Source organism: Egretta garzetta, unplaced genomic scaffold, assembly GCF_000687185.1.
Source record: "Egretta garzetta isolate BGI_Z169 unplaced genomic scaffold, ASM68718v1 scaffold287, whole genome shotgun sequence".
Classification (NCBI taxonomy): Eukaryota; Metazoa; Chordata; class Aves; order Pelecaniformes; family Ardeidae; genus Egretta; species Egretta garzetta.
Genome location: NW_009260435.1, coordinates 4,927,045 through 4,949,052, shown reverse-complemented (window position 1 = coordinate 4,949,052; position 22,008 = coordinate 4,927,045). Strand labels below are relative to the sequence as shown.

Genomic DNA, 22,008 nt, shown 5'->3' with positions numbered 1-22,008 from the left:
CAAACTAACTGTAAATTATCACAGAAAACACTAACATTGCTATGGAGCTATCTAAATGAGTTCCTTGATACTTCAGCATGCTTCGTTGCCCAAGCCAGTACCCTCCATTCATTCCCACCCCTGTTTGTATCTTTGTATCTCTGCAGTTACAATGTTGGCTTATGGTTTTATAAACTAAGGGCTACTCATAAGGGTCACTCCATTCTCTATGTAAAAGAAATGCTATTGGAAGGGCTGAAAACAGATCAGATGGTCTCTAGAGGGTCCACAGGTAACAGGGTCAGAGTGTCAGGATCTAGCACCAGAAAGTGACTGTTACACAAAGGTAAAATGATCCTACACTTTTCCCACAGTTACTGCTGAACAGTTTAGACAGTCTACTTGCATGTAAGCAAAAAATTCCCAAAGAAAAGTGTTTTCCAACAAAAAAAAAAAAAAAAATAAATCCCACAGTTCATCACAAACTCTGAAACAGGTGATAACAGACACCAAGCTGACTTACCTGTGGCTTCGTGAGTTCAATGACAATTCTCTGTACTTCTACATTACAATCAATCTTGGGAGTTTTTAGTTCTACTTCTGCATATGGGTTGATATAGAGTCTTGCAGAGGCTGATACTGGTCTAAAAACTTAAAAATAAAAATATTGAGATTAATTTTATGTTTACAATTAAAGTATGAGAAGTGATCTTGAAGTGCTTCTTTCCACTGCCTGACATAGCAACCATTTTGTACTGATAATGCGTATGCTCAAGACCCACAGAATCTGGATGCAATTCTTAGCAGAAATTAAGATAGCTCAGCAGTAGTCAAAAAACATAGAAGCTCTCATAAGTTCTATTATGTTTAGGTTTTTGTAAAATAAAGTTAGTATGGGCACACCTGCATGATCAGGTCAGGCTGTTATATACCAACATGCTAGAACAGTTTATATTCACTCAACTCCTAGCTTACTTACTATACTGGTAGTCTTGAGGCTGATTACCGCTACACGTAATTCCTCTTTTCAGATGATCCTGTAAAGGAATATGATACTGTCTAGCAATTGCTGAAGAGCATTACTTGTTTACAGTTCTCTAAGCTTTGAGCAGACCAATTTAAGTTTACATGTATTTTGCAAGGTCCTCTTCCCCCTAAATGGGAAAGCTAATATAGCACAAGCACTTAAGAGTAAAGGGTTTAAATATACCAAATTAAAAATAATTCAAAGTTTCTCATATCAAGGTGGAAGGTTAGTACAGTTTTTGTTCAACTTGTGTGTAAATCTTGCCATAACAACTAATGCGTGTTAATTTAAAAAGATATAGCTCGCGCACACTCAAGCATGCAGCGTAATAGATCAAGCATTTGTTTTTAAACTCCTTGAAGGTACCAGGAGAATCTATTCACATTCTACCCTTCCTCATTTTTAGCACATAAAGAGGTCACTTGAGCCTTCTGGTATTCTGCAGGCATGAGAGGAATTAAAAGACAGAAAGAAACCAGGAAAATAAAAGAAAAATCCAATAGGCCTGAGAAATACCACGTTAGAAACAAGTCTTAATACAAAATTAGGTCTGTCTGATGCTATTGATACACAATGTAAGATTTACACATTTTTTTGAAGTTCGGCCTGTGGCTTGTAGCTGATAGCTTAGGATGTGGCTCACAGTGGGAGGTGCCAACCTGTCTGGGAGCTTTCGAAATAGTATCTCTTTGTAACAAGACTCCTGACTGGGTTCATCAGGTCACTCTGAAGAAGTCAGCAGACACTAACATAAAACATAGACCCCAAGATAAGTGCAGAAGGACCAGGCCTTGCCTCTCAGTGAGTCAACTTATGACCATATATGGAAGAAAGGCCCAGAGGTCATGGAAAACGACCATTGAGAGACCCCTCTACAATGACCACTGGGGACCCCAAAGACCACCGACTCAAATCACTGAGCATGCGTGATTGGGAGGGGAATATGTAAATAAATTTTAGGAACTCATTGTCATAAAACAATCTTTTCCAGAAAAATTAATGAATAAGTATGTAAAACTCTTATACAAGCTATGTAACTAACCCTGTGCAGCACGCACATTAGGAGGAGCAATCCCCTGTGCGCCCAGTGCTACAATAAAGAATATCTGCTTAATAGTCACGAAGACTACCGAGTCCTGCTTTCGGCTTTTCACAGCTTCACTATAATTCTTCAGCAATTTATTGAGAATGCTATATTCATGCCCAAACATTTTATCTAGTTTCACAATTGCAATGGCACGATCGGTTAAAGCAGAAGACCTGCTTTTAGGAGTATGTACATATTTGCTGTTACATGAAGGCAGATGAAGTGCTTTGTTCCCATTATATTTTATAAAGATTATCGATATTAATAGTTGTTTACACACAGAAAATATTTTGTAACCACAGATTTTTTCAACCTAATCCTTTTCCCAGTTCCCCATTTAAAAACTGGTTTGTATTTTATAAAAGGTACACTTTCTCATTAAAGATATTTGTATTTCAACTTATTTCCTGTCTGCTGATCTGTACTAATAAAAGCTAAATTTCAATGAGATTATGCATAAAACAGCTATTCTCACAACCGGCCATATACTCATGTTATTTAAATAGGAAGATGTTGCACGGAAGTAACAGATTACTACAGATTACACAGTTTATTCTTACTACAACATAGACCAATTAGCTACTACAGATAAATCTGATTTCCTGATAATGCTGCTTAATTTTAAGACCAAAACAGCCTGTCTGGATGGAAGAGCTAGCTTTCCAGGAAACAAGCTACCCTAAAAGTTATATATAAAATGTAATCAGGTATTTAATACAGGTGATGTTACTAAACAAGACATGCTATTTGCTATTTGTTCAGTTCCTGTATTGGTTTTAAAATTCTATAGTAGAGAGGACTTAACAAGTGGGAGAGAAGATTTACACAAGTAATCTTATGCCCATGATGAATTCTATTCTTCCCCTGTGCTTCTTCAAGTCTTCTCAGATGCATTCTGAGTTTATTCCTGCTCTCCCTCTCTTCCCCTTTTAGGCACAAGGACACAAAAGACAACTAATCACAATGGACAAATTTAAACTAACAGAAGTCATCAAACAGTCAAAAGATGCAAAAAAATCCAAAAAATGGAGGTTATGCCAGTATGCAAAGTGATAGTAATACACAGTGCCAAAATTGCTAAGGATTTCAAGAACTGGAAAAACTGCTTCAAGTTAATAGGTGGTCAGAACACTGGATACTATTTGCTACACTGGAATTGCTCTACCTCAGCACTCAAAGAAAAGTTTACATGCAGGATACGCCACAGGCTTTGGAAACAGGCAACTCCATTTTACAGTCATAGAGGGCAAAAAATTCCCAATTCTTTCAGAAAGAACCTGATAAAAACTTGCTTGATGATGGAATAGAAAGTGGTACTTCCTGATACATAAAACTGAGATACAACAGAGAAAACATACACAGACAGGTAATTCTAAAGGCTCTGGTAGCTAAACTAACTTAGCTATCATTAAAAATACGTAAGCATTTCTGCTAAACTAAAAAGGCAGAAGTGGAAGTGCTCTGAGGAAATTGAGCTCTTTAGAGAACAAAGCAAGAGACTGTGCACAGGAAGATAAATCAATGTATTCATAACATCTTCTATATACAGTGAATTTACACCCCAGTTTTGAGCTAATAAACAGTGCCCTACCAGGGGAACCAGAAAAAAAATAAAAGTACTTCGGTTTCAAGTTCCACGTAACAGACAAGATCCAAAGAATATTAAACACCTAGCTGGTTTTAAAATATTTCAGTCTTGATTCAACCTTCCATGCTACTACCAAACTCACCAGGTTAAGTGTCTATCTTATTAAGAAGAGAATAAACCAAAAATAAAGATACCTGTAAAAGATGAGCACAAAAGAAAAAAGGAAACAAGTAATATTGCAGAAGGACACACAGAACACCTGTATAACCTTTATAAACAAAATGGTTCAAAAATGTCCCATTGCACAGAGAACAATTATTTACACCAGAAATAGAATGCAGATATACAAAATGCACATCTGATCTTCTCCACAATAAAATGAAATTAGATGAGATTCAGACAAGCTAACAACAGTAATCACATGTCCGCTATTCCAAGCAAAGTGACTTGTTTTCATAATCCATTCTAAAGTTTACTTTCAGAACCTAAGATATTCAGTAATGTACTACCCAAAAGCTCGCTAGAACATCTACTGTTTCTCATTACCTAAAAATGAGCTCTTTTAAGCACATGAATGAAGTGGCCACATGAAATAAATTTCTTAGCAGTAATGGTGCTTTTGCAACTCAAAAGTCCTCAGCTGTCGTACAGGAAGAAGATGTGTACCCTCAGCCACAATTTATGTCTACGTAACTGCCCTACTCATACTGCCAAAGTTCCAAGTTCCTCTTCCAGGAAATTAAGACTTAGAGGATAACACAGCAATGAAATGAAAGCAAAACAAGTACTTTACACACTTACAATATTACAAGTTGCAATATTCCACTACTCATCTAACTAACAGCAATTAAAAACATGAATGAATCAGAAAAAACAAAAAAGCCTAGACATAGCCTCCAGGAAGCGCCCTCCCTCCCTTTTATTCTTTCCCTGTAATTACCATTTTCAGATATCTACCTCTCATTCTGTCTTGATTTGCCCTCACTGCCCTGATGCTGCCTCTCGTCTTCTGCACTGGAGCACCATCATCTATTTCTCTCGTCTCTACAACATCTGAGTTACCTTCATCGAGTTGGAAAAAATATTTCCAGCACCATTTCCAGTCTACCTTAATTATGTTCCACCCAACCTCATTTTCAAGTCTTCATTATTTAGTCCTACTGTGCACTCCACATTTAAAGCTGTGACCCTCTTCTGTCTGTCAAGCATAGCATACTCCTTCACCCATCCATATAACTTATTCTACTAAAGCTCTTCAAAATTTTGCCAAAGCTACCTCCCATAATAAGGGTTGCTATCTTAGAGAACCACTATATTAGCCCCTCTGCAAATTTTGTTTCTTTGTTTAGGTCTGACAACTACCTACCTGAGCTTTGGTTTATTAAAAAGAAAAAAAAAAACCTTTTTGTTTTAACATCACCTTCTTCTACCTGGCTTCATTCTATTGGTTAGTTTCAGCCATGCACCTTAGGTAATCTGGATAACATGTGATATAAGTTTCTATTCTTTTTTTCTAATAGTCTGAATTTTTATTAGCACCAATAGAACATGATTTTACAGACATAGTTTCTGACCATTTCTAAAACCTATAGGGGTTGATAACATCTGAAGTTCACAAAAAAATATTAGCTATCAGTGGTGCAATGGAGTAACATATGGCCCTGGTATCAGAATACAGTTGACCCTAAGTGTGAGGAACGTGGTGGAAATTATTATGTGTAGTTTTGGATACTACAACAGTTATAGAATATAGTACTGTTTAATGTATCATCTTCTACATTACCAGTATTTCTTCACGGGAGCCATGATAATACATTTTGCTGTGTATGTTCCAATAACCACTGAGGCTGTCCAGGCACAAAAGCTGCACAGGAAATAAAACATTCAACAGATTCCATACTCAGTATTCAACCCATTCTATGGACTTAGCTTTCCATTTGTGAAAACTAAAAACAAATGAAAGCAGACTAGACAGCAAATACATCATTAGCATTGAAATGTATTTAAAAACTTATAATACTATTCTTGAAGTGAAAATTGAATTGCTAAAAAGCAAGTTCTTAAAGCACACAATTTCATGCACATCTGTTAAATATGACTCTGGATTGCAGGGGTGAGGGTGCACAAAAGCACCCTCTTTATTTGGCCTAATAAAGAAGCCAGGACTATTAAACCCTTCTTATATTTTTCCTGTAATTTCTCAGATCTTTGCATACTCCTTTCAGCACGGGGTTGGGGGACAGGGAGAACAGAGAGAATGCGTAGCTACCAGAGTCACAGTTACATTAGGCATACAAACTAGAGCAGGAAATGGCAATTTGACAACCTATTTGAAATCACAGTTATCATGCAGACTTGCTGTATAATGCATTTAAGGAGGGGATCGGTGTTTGCATTTAAAGGAAATTATTTAAACCATGGAGTTGAAAGTTATGCTTTACATAAAACCAGTTACTTATGCTCTACTTCTGTTTAAACACACAGCAAAATTAAGGAAAATAGAAGAATGTGCAAAGCAAACTTTTTCCAATTTTTATTTAGAACCCCAGATTGTTTCTCTCCAAGATCAGTCTCACTCTCTTTGCTTGTCTAGCAGGAAAAAAACAAACAAAACACAACACCCACACACATTACCTTGTATATTATTTTTGCAGCTTCATTCAGAATAGAAGGTGTCCAATTTTCATTTGTTGTCTAAAAGTTTAAAGTGATAAAAGTCATTCTGTGCGTCTTATTTAATACATATGCAGTTTTATCCTGTACTTTCAAGCACAATATGCATCATTTTGATGGTACCTGGTTACAGAAGCCAGTTTTTCTAGACTGCATACACACAAGTCAAAATCTAATATAAAATGTGTTAGTTTATTTTGATTTTCAACTACCTATCCTTCCCATAAACATCTAAGGAAAACAGGGGTTAGCTGAAATTATCACCACCACCACCTTCTCAAAAGGCCTGGCAAAATACCACTTTCTTTATCATCATGATGTAAAGTTTGCCTTAAGTTATTTATTAGGCCTGGAAATAACCTGCCCTATGAAAGTAAAAATATTCCAGTTTAAAGATCATTTGGATCATAAGAGCAAATAACTAGTCTCAGAAAATGTGATTTTCCTCAATCGTCTTTCCTTCTGCTTACACAAACTTCAAGTGCTATTTGCATGAATAAAAGATTGTCTTCACTTCCAGCTGTATGCATACTTTCATTGTATCGTCGTAATATGTTACTTTTCCTTTCTGCTATTCCAAAGACAAGTAAATCAAAAACATAAGAACATGCATGCACACACACACACACATTACCAGTAGACTAAGCTCGCCCAATGTCATTCCCAAGGAAATGGGACACTGAGGATCTGTGATCTAGAAAAACGGAAAAATAACAGCTACTTATTTCTCTTGCTGCAAACAGAGATGTATCATTTAATTAAGGTTGATTGAAATCCTGAGCTGTTTTGAGGGTCTTCCCTTGCCTAACTATTCTAGCTGAAGCATTCTTGCAACCCACTAAGTTGGGCCAAAACTAATATGGCTGTAGTGTAAACACTTAGGAGTTCAAGATGAAAATTTCATTTTGGCTTCTAAAAATCTTCATACAGGAAAGAACTGAGAACTACAAAGTACCACATTTCTGTCAGCTATATAATTTTATGACTTCCATTCCTCCCACCTTTTTAAATTTAGCGTTCTGAAAATAGTTGCAAAATAGGTTTAAGAAGTACTCTATATCCTTTTACATCCAATCACCTCATCACAAACTCCTTTGTCATTTTCCTAAAGGAAGCTGGAAGCAGGCTAGAATAATACCAGTTTGGTTCATATAAACATTCTCATTTTTTAGTTACGTGTTTTCAACTATGCTTTCCCGCTCATCTGTAACCCCACCAGTTTCTGCCATTCTGGACTTCACATAGGACAGGGAAAAACACTGTGCATCAACTGCACACACTAGCATACGATGAACAGTCACTATCCACATTTAGTGAGAAAGGTATCACTGGAAAAGGCAAAAGAGAGAATATCTATTACACATATACAAAATATTTCTGGCTTTCAGTCATATCTAGGGTACTTTATTTGAAGCAGCAGATTTTTCAAGGTGGCAGATAAGTTTCTCTCTAGGGACTAGACAATCATGACTGCACTGGAGTCCAGTTTAAAATGAAGAGAATATGTTCCAGATACTTACATCATCTTCATATTTAACATGAATCCCTGTGATTTTGACTTGCACATTTTTTATAACTTGAGTTGCAAGCTTTTCTAAGAAAGTATCTTTCTTCTCCTCCTTTGGTTTGTCTAAAACAATTTTTAAAAAGTCAGCAATCAGTGTAGTATTTGCAGCTTGAGTTTAACCACAACAACAGCTATACTAATGTAAATTTAATGTTTACTCTAACATGAATACTTCACATTTACGTTTTCGCTTATTTTGATTCCTTATTTGCATTTTTTTCCTTTTCTGTACATCCATATTCAGAAGATGTGATTTTAGCTCTATGTGCACAACACAACCATGAGAAAATTTATGGCTAAGTTTCAGTCAAAACAGTTTAGCTTACAGCAAGTTCTTGTTTAATATACTACTCCCCACTCCTTCCAAGGTAAAAGGTTCTCTCCCTCAGCAACTAACTAGGGGTTTCAACAAGCAAATAGGCAAGATGGTGCGATTTAACATGAAATATCCTTGAATAACCAGGTGAAGATGATACTTGCACAGCAAGAGACCAGTCCATTAGAGCCTTTCATACAACACTGCCTGAGATAGTTAAAAAGCTGGTGTACCATAAGTGAAAACAAACAGTTATTCTGAAATATTCCATTCCTTCCATACTGGACTTACACTGTGACCATTTAGGCTAGTTCCATATCAGACTTTGCTGTGCCATTGCAATGGAGTACTTGAACTTATGCTGAACAAGACTGGGTAGCAGAAGTTGCATACCCACAGAAGTTCAGCATTCCACCCAAGACAAATGTATGCATGCTGAGGCAGCAGGGAATATTTACAATCCCTCATTATTTAATGACATAACTCTAAAAATATTATCTCAGGCTGAGCATCTTAACATTTTACCTAAAATATGGCTAGATGAGCTGCTTGTTCTCTAGCTATCTTTACAGGCTCCTTTGTCTTGTTCAGTACCCACCTTACAAACTAGCAATCCCCAGTAAGTGCCACTAATCAGCCTAGAAAGGTTGTATGTTTTTGTTGGAAATGTTACAGATGGCTCAAGTTGAAGAAACAGTTATAGCTATCCAAGCAAAGAGAAATAAGCACTACAGGTTTTGACTAAGTTTACATTTGCACTCCGTGTTTGACCTCTCTGCTTACTTTAACTGTTTGTAACTTTTTTAACACGCAATGCATGCTGAACACCACAGATATAGAACTTCGTATGCCTTGCTACAAAAATTAGGATAATTTAAAAAAAAAAACAAAAAAAAACCACACCTTTAAGAGAGAGCCAGGCGATTCCTTTAAAATGAAAATATTTCGCTATTGAACGTGATATAACATTATTTCAGTCAAGAACATTTGCTTTCAGGTAAAAAAAAATTAGTCAGGAACTCAGAAGAAACCAAAACATTATACCACTTTAACATGCAACTCACACGTCCTCCTATTAATTATAGTTTCACAACTCCCACTCCCTATTAACAGCAACCAAAGAAAGAAAAGGGCAGAAGTGCTAATCAAAGCTTCATGACCTTCAAGTGCAAGCAGGCAACCCATTAACGTTTTTTTGAGGCAGATGCAGCTACCAGCAGCAATAAAAGTTTGATACCTTACCAGGTTTATCTAGTCCTCCCCAAAGTTTTTACTCCTATTACAAGTCTATGCTGCAGCTTCCTTTGAGAAATATGTAATGATACAACCACCTGTGATATAGCAACCCATTCTTAGTCACATGCTAATACTGAAGACCTGCATGGTTTGGTATTTATGGACAATGATTACCTTGGGAAAAAACATCAATTTCATTCCTGTCAAAATATCAGTCATAACACTACACTAGCTATTTAGAACAGAAGTTAAAAGGTGCTGGAAATGACTGTTTACTGCTATATAATCAGTATATTACCAGATTTACTTTACATAGCTGCTACTGGAATACTACAAAAATTAGAGGAATAGATATCTCTTCCACATGCAGTTTTTTCAACAGTCACAGTGAAGTGCCACTAATCAGCCTAGCAAACGTGTACATTTTTATTGTAAATGCTACAGACAGCTCAAGTTGAAGAAAGAGGAAGTAGAGATCAAAGTAGAGAAAAAGAACGACTCTCCTGAATCTCACTGGATCCAGAGAATGGATAAACAGCAAAAAAAGAGCTCTCTCTTTCAAACAGGACAAAAATGGTATGTATATCTAAGACTAAGAAAAACTAATCCAAACAGAAAGTAAAAAAAAAAAAAAAAAAAAAAAAAAGTCTTTAAAAAAGTTAAAAGCCATAACTTTTACCCACCTTTTGAGCGATCATGACCTTTAAAGGCTCTCTTAAAATGCTTTTTATACTTTTTACGCTTACGTCCTTTTTCAGTGCAAGCAATTTTTTGGGAAAAGGATAAAATTTGAGTTAGTAAAGCAGAAATGTAAGAAAGCATAAGAAAAAATGGAAGAAAGTTTAGCTTGTCTTAAAGCAGAAAGCCATAGTAAGGTCTCATTAAAAGCTTTTAAAGAATTTCAGATCTGGTAAGGAAGCAATCAGCTACTTCTCATAGCACAAAGCCTTATTTTTCATAATTTATGTATACCTAAATTCACTTTCAAGGAAGCAAAAAAGCCTTGTTCTTGGGTTGGGGGGTTTTGGCCTTTTTTTTTTTTTTTTCCCCCCCCAAGTCATTAAAGTTCAAAGCCCAAGTACACTAAGCAGCCAGTAAAAACTTTAGATTAAATATCCCAATTTCTATTGGATCAACGGTCCTGCCAACTGTAAAGTCGAAGCATTTAATTCAACTTCGATATACGTAACCTCTCAAGAGTTTGAAAAATTACAAATAAGCACCAGGCTTTTCAACAAATACATAACCAGACTTCTTCATGACTGCACTGCAAACATAATTCCAGATCACTTATGTACAAAAGAGCTAAGAACAGAGCCATGACTGCTTATTAGAAACCCTGGTAAATAAGTTTTTCCGTAACTCAAGTGTATGTTTTTCATTTAACAACCTCAGGCAATGGCATAATTGTGGGGAAAAAATCCAAACAAACATGGAAGTTTAAATACAGAAGAGACTTCTACCATACAATGGCATAACTTCCAAGTTAAGATATTTGAGATGTATATGGAAAGCCAAAGAGCACTTTTCAATATGATTCGCATGCTAATCAACAGTATGGTATGAAAGCCATCTGAAAGAATGACACCAGTAACTGCAAAAAAGGCACACAAAAATGATGACTCTTTAAAAGCTTTATATGAGATTAAATTCCATTATTTACACACAAATTATGATCCACACTATCATAACCATTTCATGAATTAAATTAATGCTCATGTTTTTCCACATTTCTAAAGAAAACCAATTTGGTGAGTTGCATTCTTTCTTTCCCCTCTCTGGCTGCACAGGGGAAAAGAACTCAGCAATAGGGCTGCCTGTGCTTAACTTTAAGAGGTTGTAGCACAGGAAGGGCGTATCCCACTAAAGCCAGAAGGAAACAGTGCAACGGTGTATTCAACTCGGGGGAACAACTTATTTTTATGTAATTTGCATGCTTGTTCAAACAAAGGAGGAGAAAGTGCCTGCCAAGAATTCAATCTGTCTTGCAGGTAAAGCGATCAACAATGTTTTCTTTCAGATAGTTCCTTTTGACAGTAAAAGGAAACCTCTATAAAATGGTATCTTAAAAAGACAGCTTCCTTCACTTACTATTGAATTTGCAGTTCTCAGGCTTTCACTCCCATGTATGACAAACTAAGGCAACATGGCTTTCCTCTTGATTACCTGCATCCATTACTATGGAGAAACTAAATTATTTTCAGCTCATTCTAAACCTGTGCTCAGATAAAAGCCCACAAGTAATTTTGGCTATGAATAAGTTTCTGAAAATCTGGTTCAAGAAGGCAAAAATATAGCAGGTACAACATCATAGCTTCCTCTGAATTTCAGTGGAAACTGTTTCCTTGCCTAACTTGAGAGCAATCCAGACAGAACCAAGGAAAAGCATGCCTAGTGCCTTCAATCTGCTATGGTTCATTTTGCCTGTCCACTGTTTCAAGAGAGCCTGAACTTCAATACCTTAAGGCCAGACGCTTTAAGTAAGGGTAATTAGCCTCCATTCTCAAAACACCTAAACATAGTGTTTTAAAACTACAGTAGAATGTTGTCAGCATTTTATGACATTCTTGAGCTCGACATAGCTGATGGAAATCTTTCTAAATGGTCTCTTAGTCTTCTTGAACAGCCACTCAATTAAGACAGGACTAAACATTGCAAGTTTCCACTTAAATCCAGTCATTAAAATCTTGTTTCTAGAACCAATTTCTAGAACCAATATGTGGATGCTTACCGAACAAGTATTGTTTTCTCATTTCTGCATTTGGCTGCTTGGAGGGGGGCTGTTTTTAAAAAAATGTAAGCTGCATACCCATCATGCATGTGCAAAAATGTAACCGTGCATACCCACCAGGCTTGGTGTCCTTGTAAATCAGACTCTCCAACCCATACAAGGAATCATGTGAATGAGTGCCTTGGTCCACATGGCAGCAAATAACCAAAAAAATGCATTTTGTTTAAAAGAAGGAAATCAGCTCCTGATTTCATATTAAGTTTATACAAATTATACGACACAGTGGTATTTCCATTACAGTATCTTACAGCCAGATTCACTTCAGAATATCTAGTTTCAAAAATTATCTACATAGGCAAATTATACAATTTTCATTTTACTTACAACGAGCAAAAGACAAGAGCAGCAAGCTTTGGTTTCTATATATAAGTTTTGATACTGACTGATTTTAATAGCTTAGAAAACAGAAAATAACGTTTTGTCAGCTTGTGCCAGCTGAGTTTGTTATCACTTCCCCCTCACACTACACTAACCACACAGTGACGTGACCATTTTGTTTAATATTTTAAGAGCATGTCTAAAGAAAATATCCCCAGGAATGTTTATGCTGAGGGACTCTTAAATAAATGCAAGTACTGAATCAAGATTCTAAACATGTTAAGGTACAGAGAGCACCAAATAGAAAAGCAAATAAAGCTAAGAATTCATGGACCCTGATAACTTTCTATTCAATATATTTCCTAGATTTTCACCAGCTTTTGTGTGCTCTTAAAAGCCTACAGAAAGAGCTGAATTTCATGCAATTTTAAGGTGCAGTAGAGCAACTTGAGCCCTAAGACTCCCATATCTAGCAAAAGCAAGGGATCTGCTCATGCAAGAACTACAAAGTCCTCCTGTGTACAACATTCTAGTACAACACCAGAAACACAAATAGCTACCACTGAGATATGATCACAGAATCATAGATTAGCTCAAGCTGGAAGGGACCCATAAGGATCATGCTGCAGCATGACTAAGGAGATAGTTTCGTATAATCAAATCTGAATGTTCCTCTAGTTTTTCCTTCACAAGGCTGAAAGTTTAAAACTGCAAAATATGACTAAATCTGATTTTACTTCTTCATATAAGGATTTGGGCTACTGAGATGTCCTTTTTATATATATTTTTTTAAGCCTTACAAATGCTGGATGTAGAAAGTTTCTTTCAAAAAAGATGACTCACAGGTGCACAGTCTCACTCTTAATTACATGAAGTTTCAGAATTGGAATTCCTCAAGCAGTGCCCATTAGGATAAATTCTTCTTGTTACATTATCCCTTCATCCTGTTGCTACTGCTGCAAGGAATAATGGCTGAAACACTGCTACTTTACAGTATTCAAGTCCTACATAACCAAGGTTAAACCTCCGTGAACACTCCTTTGCCCCAGCATGAAGTAATGGCTGCAAAATTAATCCACTGAAATTGTCTTAGCTCTCATACAGTTTTTGGCATATTAAAGACAAGAAAAAAGCAAGGCTTCTTTCTTCACTGCAAACAGATTGCTGTTTGAAGGAAACTGCAAATGTACATCTGAAACTAGTAAAACAGGAACAAGGAAGTAGAGAGTCCTGTAACTGGAAAATGAAATAAGCAAAGACATTACAATCAAACTGTCTTTTTCCAGGAGTTCTAAGCATCATTTCATTTTCACTAACTTTTCCAAGGCAAATATCTTGCAGCATTACAGGTATCCCAGAGGTGCATCTTAAGAACTATCATACCACCCAATAAAGAGGTCTCACTTCAGACAAAAACTTCAGTAATAACTTTTTCCTCTACCACATGTAGTTATCTGTCCAAACAAGCCTAATTTATACCATAATTTTGTTTAAGATATTTGTTGCGACAAAAAAACCCAAACAAAAACACCCCAAATCCACAAATCAGGCTAACTGGACTAAAATGATCAATTATTTTCACCTATAATTGACAGTTTAGATTTTTTTCATGACCTAGATCAAACGTTTAAGTTTCCTATGATCATGTTCAGTTGTTTTCTTGTGTCCTGAATTAGTTCCTGCTCAGTAAAGTTTCATTTCTCAAACCTCAAAATGCAGAAGAAACTGAAATGAAAGTATTATCATTGAAGTAACAATTTACAAGCCTTACCACTCTCCTTAAAGCAAAGAACAACCTGTCACATGCATCTCAAACACATTATTAAACATCTATCACTGAAGCTCTAAAGCTATCTCAAGATAACAACATTAACCTCATATAATGCAGTTTCTATCTTTGGTCCTGTTCTCCTAGAGCTTTAAGAAAAAAAAAAAAAGAAAAAGACATACCAGGTAATTAAATTCCCATTTCAAATGGAAGCTGACTGGATAAATGAACGGTAAACAAAACAAGTAACATTTCTTTCAAGCTTTAAGAGGAAAAAGGCTTTTCAGAGCACTGTAGTAAGATTAGCTAGATACTTGAAAAAAACATAATTTATTAAGTCAATCACAAAACAAGACTTTTCTTTCATAGCACAGTCTAAGTCCTCAAATTCCAATGGAGATTTGTATTAACTCAGTACCTTTTTCTGCTGCTTTCTGCAAGGCTTCCTCAATTCTTGCCAGTTCCTTTTGTTTATTATCCTGCAAATATTTTTCTTCCTTCTCTGCATCATATTTAATGCCTGTAAGCCAAGTTGGGACAGCTTTAACCCTAAATTTCAAGTTATATAAATGCATAATCAAGCAATACATGCCACATTCAACATTATATTGCTAAACACCTTGTTTGAGATAAAGGCTATTCTAGGTTTAATTGCTGAAAGCTGCATCTAGCTTCTGAAATTGTTATTTTTACACAGTAAGACACAAAAGGATCATACCAACATTTAAGCATTACTCCACCTTTCCGTGGAAATTCAGACCCTTAAGTATGGTCTGTGCAATATAATGCAGGTTTGTGAGTTCTACTACATGTATATTTGACATTCTAGAAACTTGCAAGTTTTCTTAACACACCAGACGTTCTAATTTCAGAGAAAACTAATCAAGTTCTCTGATCCTCTTCCTTCTCCCTAAAAACAGTTCTAATGGAGCTACTACTTTTGATTGTTGTCAGTTAGGAGCAGATTAAATATATCATGCAACAGCCAAAAGATCTAAAGCATGCCAGAAAAGTGGATTCAGGATACGCACACTTCAGAGGAAACTTGGCTGTTGAACTGAACTTGGAATGGATACAACCAAGGATTTCTATAAAAGCAACAGGTGCTGTTTTCTCCCACCCTTACTCCACTAACTTGCCAGCATTTGTTTAGAAATTCCCTAAGGGAACAGAATGTAAAAATGGCAGCTTACATGAACTACTTGCTATTATATACTCAAATACATGGTATCCTTAGATATTTTTCTCTTCCGTTATTTAACCGTGTTGTTGAGGAGTTTACGTACTTGTTCCAGGAACTATTAGAAGATACAAGCCTTCTAGAGTTGCAACAACTGCCTCACCATAGAGATTCTTCCAAGGAATCTTCAGAGTAAGTTTATCTAAACAAAGCAGATGCAGTTACACCAAAACAAAAATCTATGCTGTGTGTAGTCCAAACAACATCTCAGGCATCAAAGAGTATTAGCCCTATAACTTAATGTCCTAAACAGCTTAGAAGGTAAGGAGAAACCATATAGGTGTGATGAAATACATGCAATGAAAATATAAGCCATAGGTTTAAACAAGAAGATGCAGTTTGAGTCAGAAGACTTCAAATCAAAACCCGAGATCATGACTGGTATTTAATTCACTGGGATGAACAAGATTTTCCCAGGCAAGCCAAAGAAGAAATATCACACACATTCATCTCCAACAAATGTTTCAGGTGAAGAAGTAATGCTGACCACCAGGGAAAGGAATTTTTTAAAGAAATACATCTAGGATTTCCTAAACATTTCACATGTTTGCCAGTTTCAGGAATCTCACTTAAATTCTTCATATTCCTAACCTGTCCTGTGAAGAGCCACACACATTCCGCCTATACTAAGCAGTTCCCTTGATCATCCGTGTATATGGAAAGAACCTCTCAGACATGTTTTTCATACCAGCCTGTAAAGTTACACAAACAAAGTTTGCCAGATAACAGCAGTCACATTATACTTATATGCTAGTTTCAACAGCAAGTAAAATTACAGAGATCCCTTAAGAAAGTTTGATAAAAGAAATTCAGAGGCAGGACTGATCTTAAGGCCTGTACTAAAATTTCCATTTCAAAACTTACATTGAAACAAAAACTTACCTATCTGACCAACTTTTATTCTGAAAGGTACATCCAGTTCATTCTGTAAAGAAAAAAAAAAAATAAAGCATTAAACTGAAGTTCCAGAACAGAAACAGTTCTCTGTATGACAGATTTAATTATTTAGCAATACTCGCATGAACTCGTGAATCCATAAATATGGTTAGGCTTGTAGAAAGCCTTAAAACAAAGCATTTACACATTTCTGGCAATTCAGTATAATATCTCACTCCAAAGGTTACTAAAAAGTAAAATTTTATCTATATACAAGAATTTAATTTTACATTTCTATTAATTTGCCACATAGGTCTCAGTATTTACAAACATATAGTCTCACTACCAATACCGACAAGTTCTTTGCAAAATGCCTTCCAAACATGAAGAATAAGATAGGCTCATAAAAATGAGGAATATGAGACAAGTGAACAATTATTACCATCAGTCAAAACTTCACAAAGTATCTCTCCTATATAGCTTATGGCAAAACCAGGCATGTAACCACAGGAATGTCAAGAACAGAAAAGAAGGACAAAGTAAAGAGGAAGTAGGAAAAAATAAATAAATAAATGGAAATATTAAAACATTAAGTTAAAACATCAAGATTCCAGAACTGCCTTCCACTTCAGTATTCTTTTCAAATAAATTAATGATAATTCAAAGACCTGAAAAGAAGTCTTAATCTCAAAGATTATAAAAAGCAAACCCATTTTCCCCAACGAGACAGGTATTAACCACTTTTCTCTTCCCAAATACTAGAAAACAACCTTGATCATCACTTTTCCAACAACTTAAAAACATTTAACAGGGCTGCTCCAAAAAAAGGAGATTAATATCCAATTAACATCTGACAGCTTTCCATAGTTTTTAAAAGCATTCTGAGCTGCAGTTAGGAGCCTAACATCAACCAACTTTAATTAAGTGACTAAACTAGTGACAATATTTCTGTGGCTTGTTCTTTTTTAGTGCCTCAAACAAACAATTGAAAAGCAAGAGCTATGGAATATTTAACCCTTTTCTGGTTATTACTGCATAGTCCTGGAAACTTTTCCTTATGCTTTAAGTTCTTCCTGGTGACAAGTGCTCTTCAGCACCTCCCAAATATTCTTCCTGCAGGCTGCTGCATGTTAAAAATCCAGTCAATAAGCTTAACTGAAAGTTTTCCTCTCAGTTTTTGTCTTTCATTGAAATATATCAGGGGAGAAAGAGAAAACAGATTCACTTAAAATAGTTTGATCTCCAAACTTTAGTTTTATTAGTAAGAACACACATAAGAAGTTGAAACAAATTGTGAGAGCAAAGATCTCTGTTCTTGATAGAGCCAAGAGTAGTCATGTAGAAGCAGATACCAGCAACCAAATCCACCCCATTTAATACCACATTTATGACCCACAGCTGAATTCTAAGGGGGATCAGCTCAGTTTGGCCTGCTGAAAGGACAGGGTCATGAGTTGGACCTTGAAAAATTAGTTTTCAAAAGATAAAATTCCAGGGGAGGGGGGAAATAAGGAAAGGCTAGAAATTAAAGATGTTTTAGAACAGATTAAAATAAATTGAAAACCATGATAGCATTGGGGTTTGATATTAACATATAAAAAGATGACTTACTGAAAATACTCCAAGATTATAACTGAGAAGTAACAGGCAATATTAGCTTTGAAGATTAAGAGCTGTGACCAACTGGATACCAGATACAAATCCACAAGTTAAGAAGGTCAGAGTTCAAGCTTTTTGATGGTAATGACTCTAATTATATAAGCTGAGAAACATGTAATAGGTTGCTAACGAGCCTAGGTCATAGTTTGTAATCAGTCATTTTTCATTATGATTGACAAATAGGATAAAGCTGAAGAAATCCATTGGAAAGAATTAATTACTATCACTACTACAAGTCTTTCATGAAGTAAAAAGAGAACATTAATAGCAACTGCCCATTATACTTCTTGTATTTTTATAGCTGAAGTCACGCAAAACAACAGCCTCAAAAAGAGGCATTTCACAGAATGACACTTCAGCACTTTGTGTGAGCAAACTCTTCCTCTAATGTATTTTGGGGAAAAAATGGTTACATTTCCAGGTGCCTAAAGATTAATTTGTAAAATAATTTTGTACAATTTTATTTTAGAAATCTTACACTTATCTTCTTAAGTTAACTTTGTATGAGCTGAGGCCTAAATTTTGACTGAGGTCTGACAAACTTCCATTTTAATGAAATGCTCTTTTACTGTGACTAAGGAAAAAAAATAAACTCAGCAAGAGTAATTCTAAAAGTAACTATTTTATTATCTCCCTACATTTGAAAAGTACTGTATCTGTATAGAGAAATTAAAAGCTAGTTATTTTCTGGTGGGAAACCTTAAGAGGAAAAAACAAAAACAATCCAGACAGCAGCAGACAGGCAAACTAGAAAAGAAGTTGGACCATATCACATGTCTTTAATCCTTTCTTTTTCAAGAAGCTGTAGTCTAGTTCTCAAAAAATAGTGTTCAATATCAACTTCATAGAATCATAGAATGTTTTGGGTTGGAAGGGACCCCTAGAGGTCATCTAGTCCAACCCCCCTGCAGTGAGCAGGGACACCACTAACTAGATCAGGTTGCTCAGAGCCCCATCCAACCTGGCCTTGAATGTTTCCAGGGATGGGGCCTCCATTACCTCTCTGGGCAACCCCTCCCAGTGTTTCACCACCCTCATTGTAAAGAATTGCTTCTGTATATCCAGTCTAAACCTACCCTGCTTTAGTTTAAAACCATTACTCCTTGCCTTGTCACAGCTGGCCCTGCTAAAAAGATTTTCCCCATCTTTCCTATAGGCCCCCTTTAAGTCCTGAAAGGCCCTATCCCTCCCTGCGCTTTTGACTTCGCAGTTCTGCCACTTTAGGAAAGCGTCCCCCGGTGCGATCCTCCACTCTGGAGCCCTTCACCTCGGTGGCTTCCCTTTAATTACTTTTGCATAGAAGTCTAATGTATTGCAATTGTAAAGCAGTCAGAAAAATCCCTTGCTTTCAGCTCTTGAATTCATCTTAGCTCTCTTTCAGTTCTGGTCAGTCACATATGTAACTATGCATTTTTGTAAGTCAGAACTGCTAGAACCGTAATAAACCTTGCTATCATCATAAGGAAATACATGTACAAAGTAGATAGTACTTTCTTCCTTTCTTTTTTACCTGCCAGATTACAAAGATATTTGTATCAAGGGTTTTAAAGTACAACAAAATTACCAGGAACGGATGAAATGGGCAGGTAAAACATGAAACTTCAGAACAACGAAGAGAAACCAATGATTAGGCCGTATAAAAATCCAACATGTTTTCAATTGACAGAAGAATAAAAGTTCTTGAGCAAAGTTTGAAGCACACTAAAGATTGCAGTAAGATTCTCTCAGTAGTACAGGTGTTCATTAGCTCAATTAAAGAACATAACAAGGTTTTTCAAAAAAGAATATGGGTACTTAATTCAAGGTCTTGTTTCCCCTTCACTCTGTCATTCCTATTTTAAAGGTAACATATTTAGTTTCAGAGAGTATACATCTTAAAAATGTCTTCCCAGCCAGTTTTAAATAAGCACCAATTTACACAGAAAGTCACAAACATAAGCTTCAATCCCATCAGCTGATGTAGAAGGATGAACGAAATTTTGCCCCCTTCATCCCCACACAAACAACTGAGAAGTGAACCACTGTCTTTCAGAAGACTTCAGTGAGATCAATCAATTTGCAGGAGTCAGGCCTTGAAAAATCCATTTATTCAACTACAGCTGAAAAAAAAAAAATACGCAGGCCTATGCAAAACCATTAGATGTAGTAAATAGAAACATACAGACATCTACTGCATGGACATACAAGTGAGGAAAAACATGTATGACTTGACAGAAGTATGATTACACAGTAGCAGTCACAGCAGAAATTAAATCCTTTAAATTGTACTGGATGACCAAAATGGTAACAGAAATGCAGCAATATCTTATTTAAAGTTTTATCATTTCAAGCCTCAAACACTAGGACAAGTTGTATGTGCATATATGCATAAAACACTGGGAAACCTTCTTTAAAACCCTACTGCTAACTTCTCAGAAGTTATTTTTCTCTTCTGAAGGAACTCACTCACCTTTTCACCCATAGCTTCTTTTCTTTCTGTTCCAGTACCTCGAGCAAAATTAGAAACTGTTAACCAAGGACTTACTTCCAATAACCAGTAAAGAAGGCATACTGTGTAACATGAGACTACAGTAATATTTTTTCCTGTGCCTTAGTCATAAGATCCATAAAAACAATTTTAAAATTATTAGAATACTTACTAATGCATTCTCCTTTATCTGTAAATTGTCAAGTGCCACATTACCTATTTAGAAGAAAAACAGAAATTCAGAACAAGTGACTTCAAATATTATGCAAGTTGGAACTACAACCCTCCCAAGTACACATGGAAAAAATCTGAAAAACCTTACTCCAGTTACAGAATAGCAAAATAAACGCTTAATTTGCAAGAGTCATTAAACACAGATTATTCAGACAAAATTTTATGGTGAAAGAGATTACAGAAACATCACCAATTTAGAGGTCTGTCTGTTTCTACTCTGTTAAATACATCTACAGTAACAGGAAATCTTTCTTATTATTCACTTTGTTGTGAATGGTAATTACAGTTCTATCAAGGTAGGGTAGACTAGGAAAATTGTATCTTGTTTTTGATAATTCTGCATAACAGAAAAATCATGAATCACAGAGCCACAAAAATGCATGCTTATTTTCACATTTACTTTTCCTGACACAGGTGACATAATAAGGTTTCCAAAGGGAATGCAGGCACACAGAACTATATCTGAGAAAAGCACACATAATATACCTCTTTGTGCTTTAATGCCATGTAGAGCTATATCCCTTTTTTAATATAGGCATTAATATTTTATAAATGTTTAAATACTTACTACCGTGACAAGAGCCAAATTAAGATGACAAGAAAAGTCTCATCCCTAATCTATGGACAGCATCTAAAATAGCTAGCCTTTTCTAGACAGTACTTCAACTGGGGTTTTTTGCATGCCTACAGGGTAGCAAACTGAAATGTATGATGTATTCTCTGAGAACAGCTACTCCATGTCGTTATGCGATCACGTCTGTTTCATACACATTATTTACCCCAAGCATCCCATCTGCTGCACAACCAAGGCCTCCCCTCCTCCTAGGGCCACCATGCATGAGCCACCCCACGCTCCACTGCACCGCAGACAGACCCAACAGCACACTCGTGCTTCCACCCGGTATACCCTCAAGAAAGGGAATTAAAAACAGATTAAAAAAAAAAGGGGGGGTGGTGGATTTTTTCCTTGCCCATGATTTTCTGCCTCAGAGCACTCGAGGCCACCCACGCCTCACCTCAGCCTCTCGGAGCAATTGCCACAGCTGGGAAGCCACTCAGGTACCCGTGCCCAGGCACCCGCCTAACTTTGCTCTCCCCCCCCACAACCTGCTGCCCTGTAACCACGCGGGCCTCGCGCCCCAGCCCCCCTCGCAGGCAGACCCTCGCCTCACGGCAGCGCAA

At 36.3% G+C, this 22,008-nt stretch overlaps 1 protein-coding gene across 1 annotated transcript in view; it reads right to left on the bottom strand.

The window, feature by feature from the left end:
• Positions 1-22,008, bottom strand: part of VPS13C (vacuolar protein sorting 13 homolog C) — a 100,788-nt gene that overhangs the window by 77,588 nt on the left and 1,192 nt on the right. The window contains exons 2-11 of the mRNA XM_035899526.1: positions 20,765-20,808; positions 16,473-16,515; positions 15,637-15,732; positions 14,769-14,870; positions 7,875-7,984; positions 6,989-7,048; positions 6,316-6,375; positions 5,465-5,545; positions 959-1,016; positions 503-630 (exon numbers count right to left, since the gene is read on the bottom strand). Coding sequence (XP_035755419.1) covers positions 503-630; positions 959-1,016; positions 5,465-5,545; positions 6,316-6,375; positions 6,989-7,048; positions 7,875-7,984; positions 14,769-14,870; positions 15,637-15,732; positions 16,473-16,515; positions 20,765-20,808 — 782 coding nt within the window. The remainder of the gene's footprint in view (positions 1-502; positions 631-958; positions 1,017-5,464; positions 5,546-6,315; positions 6,376-6,988; positions 7,049-7,874; positions 7,985-14,768; positions 14,871-15,636; positions 15,733-16,472; positions 16,516-20,764; positions 20,809-22,008) is intronic.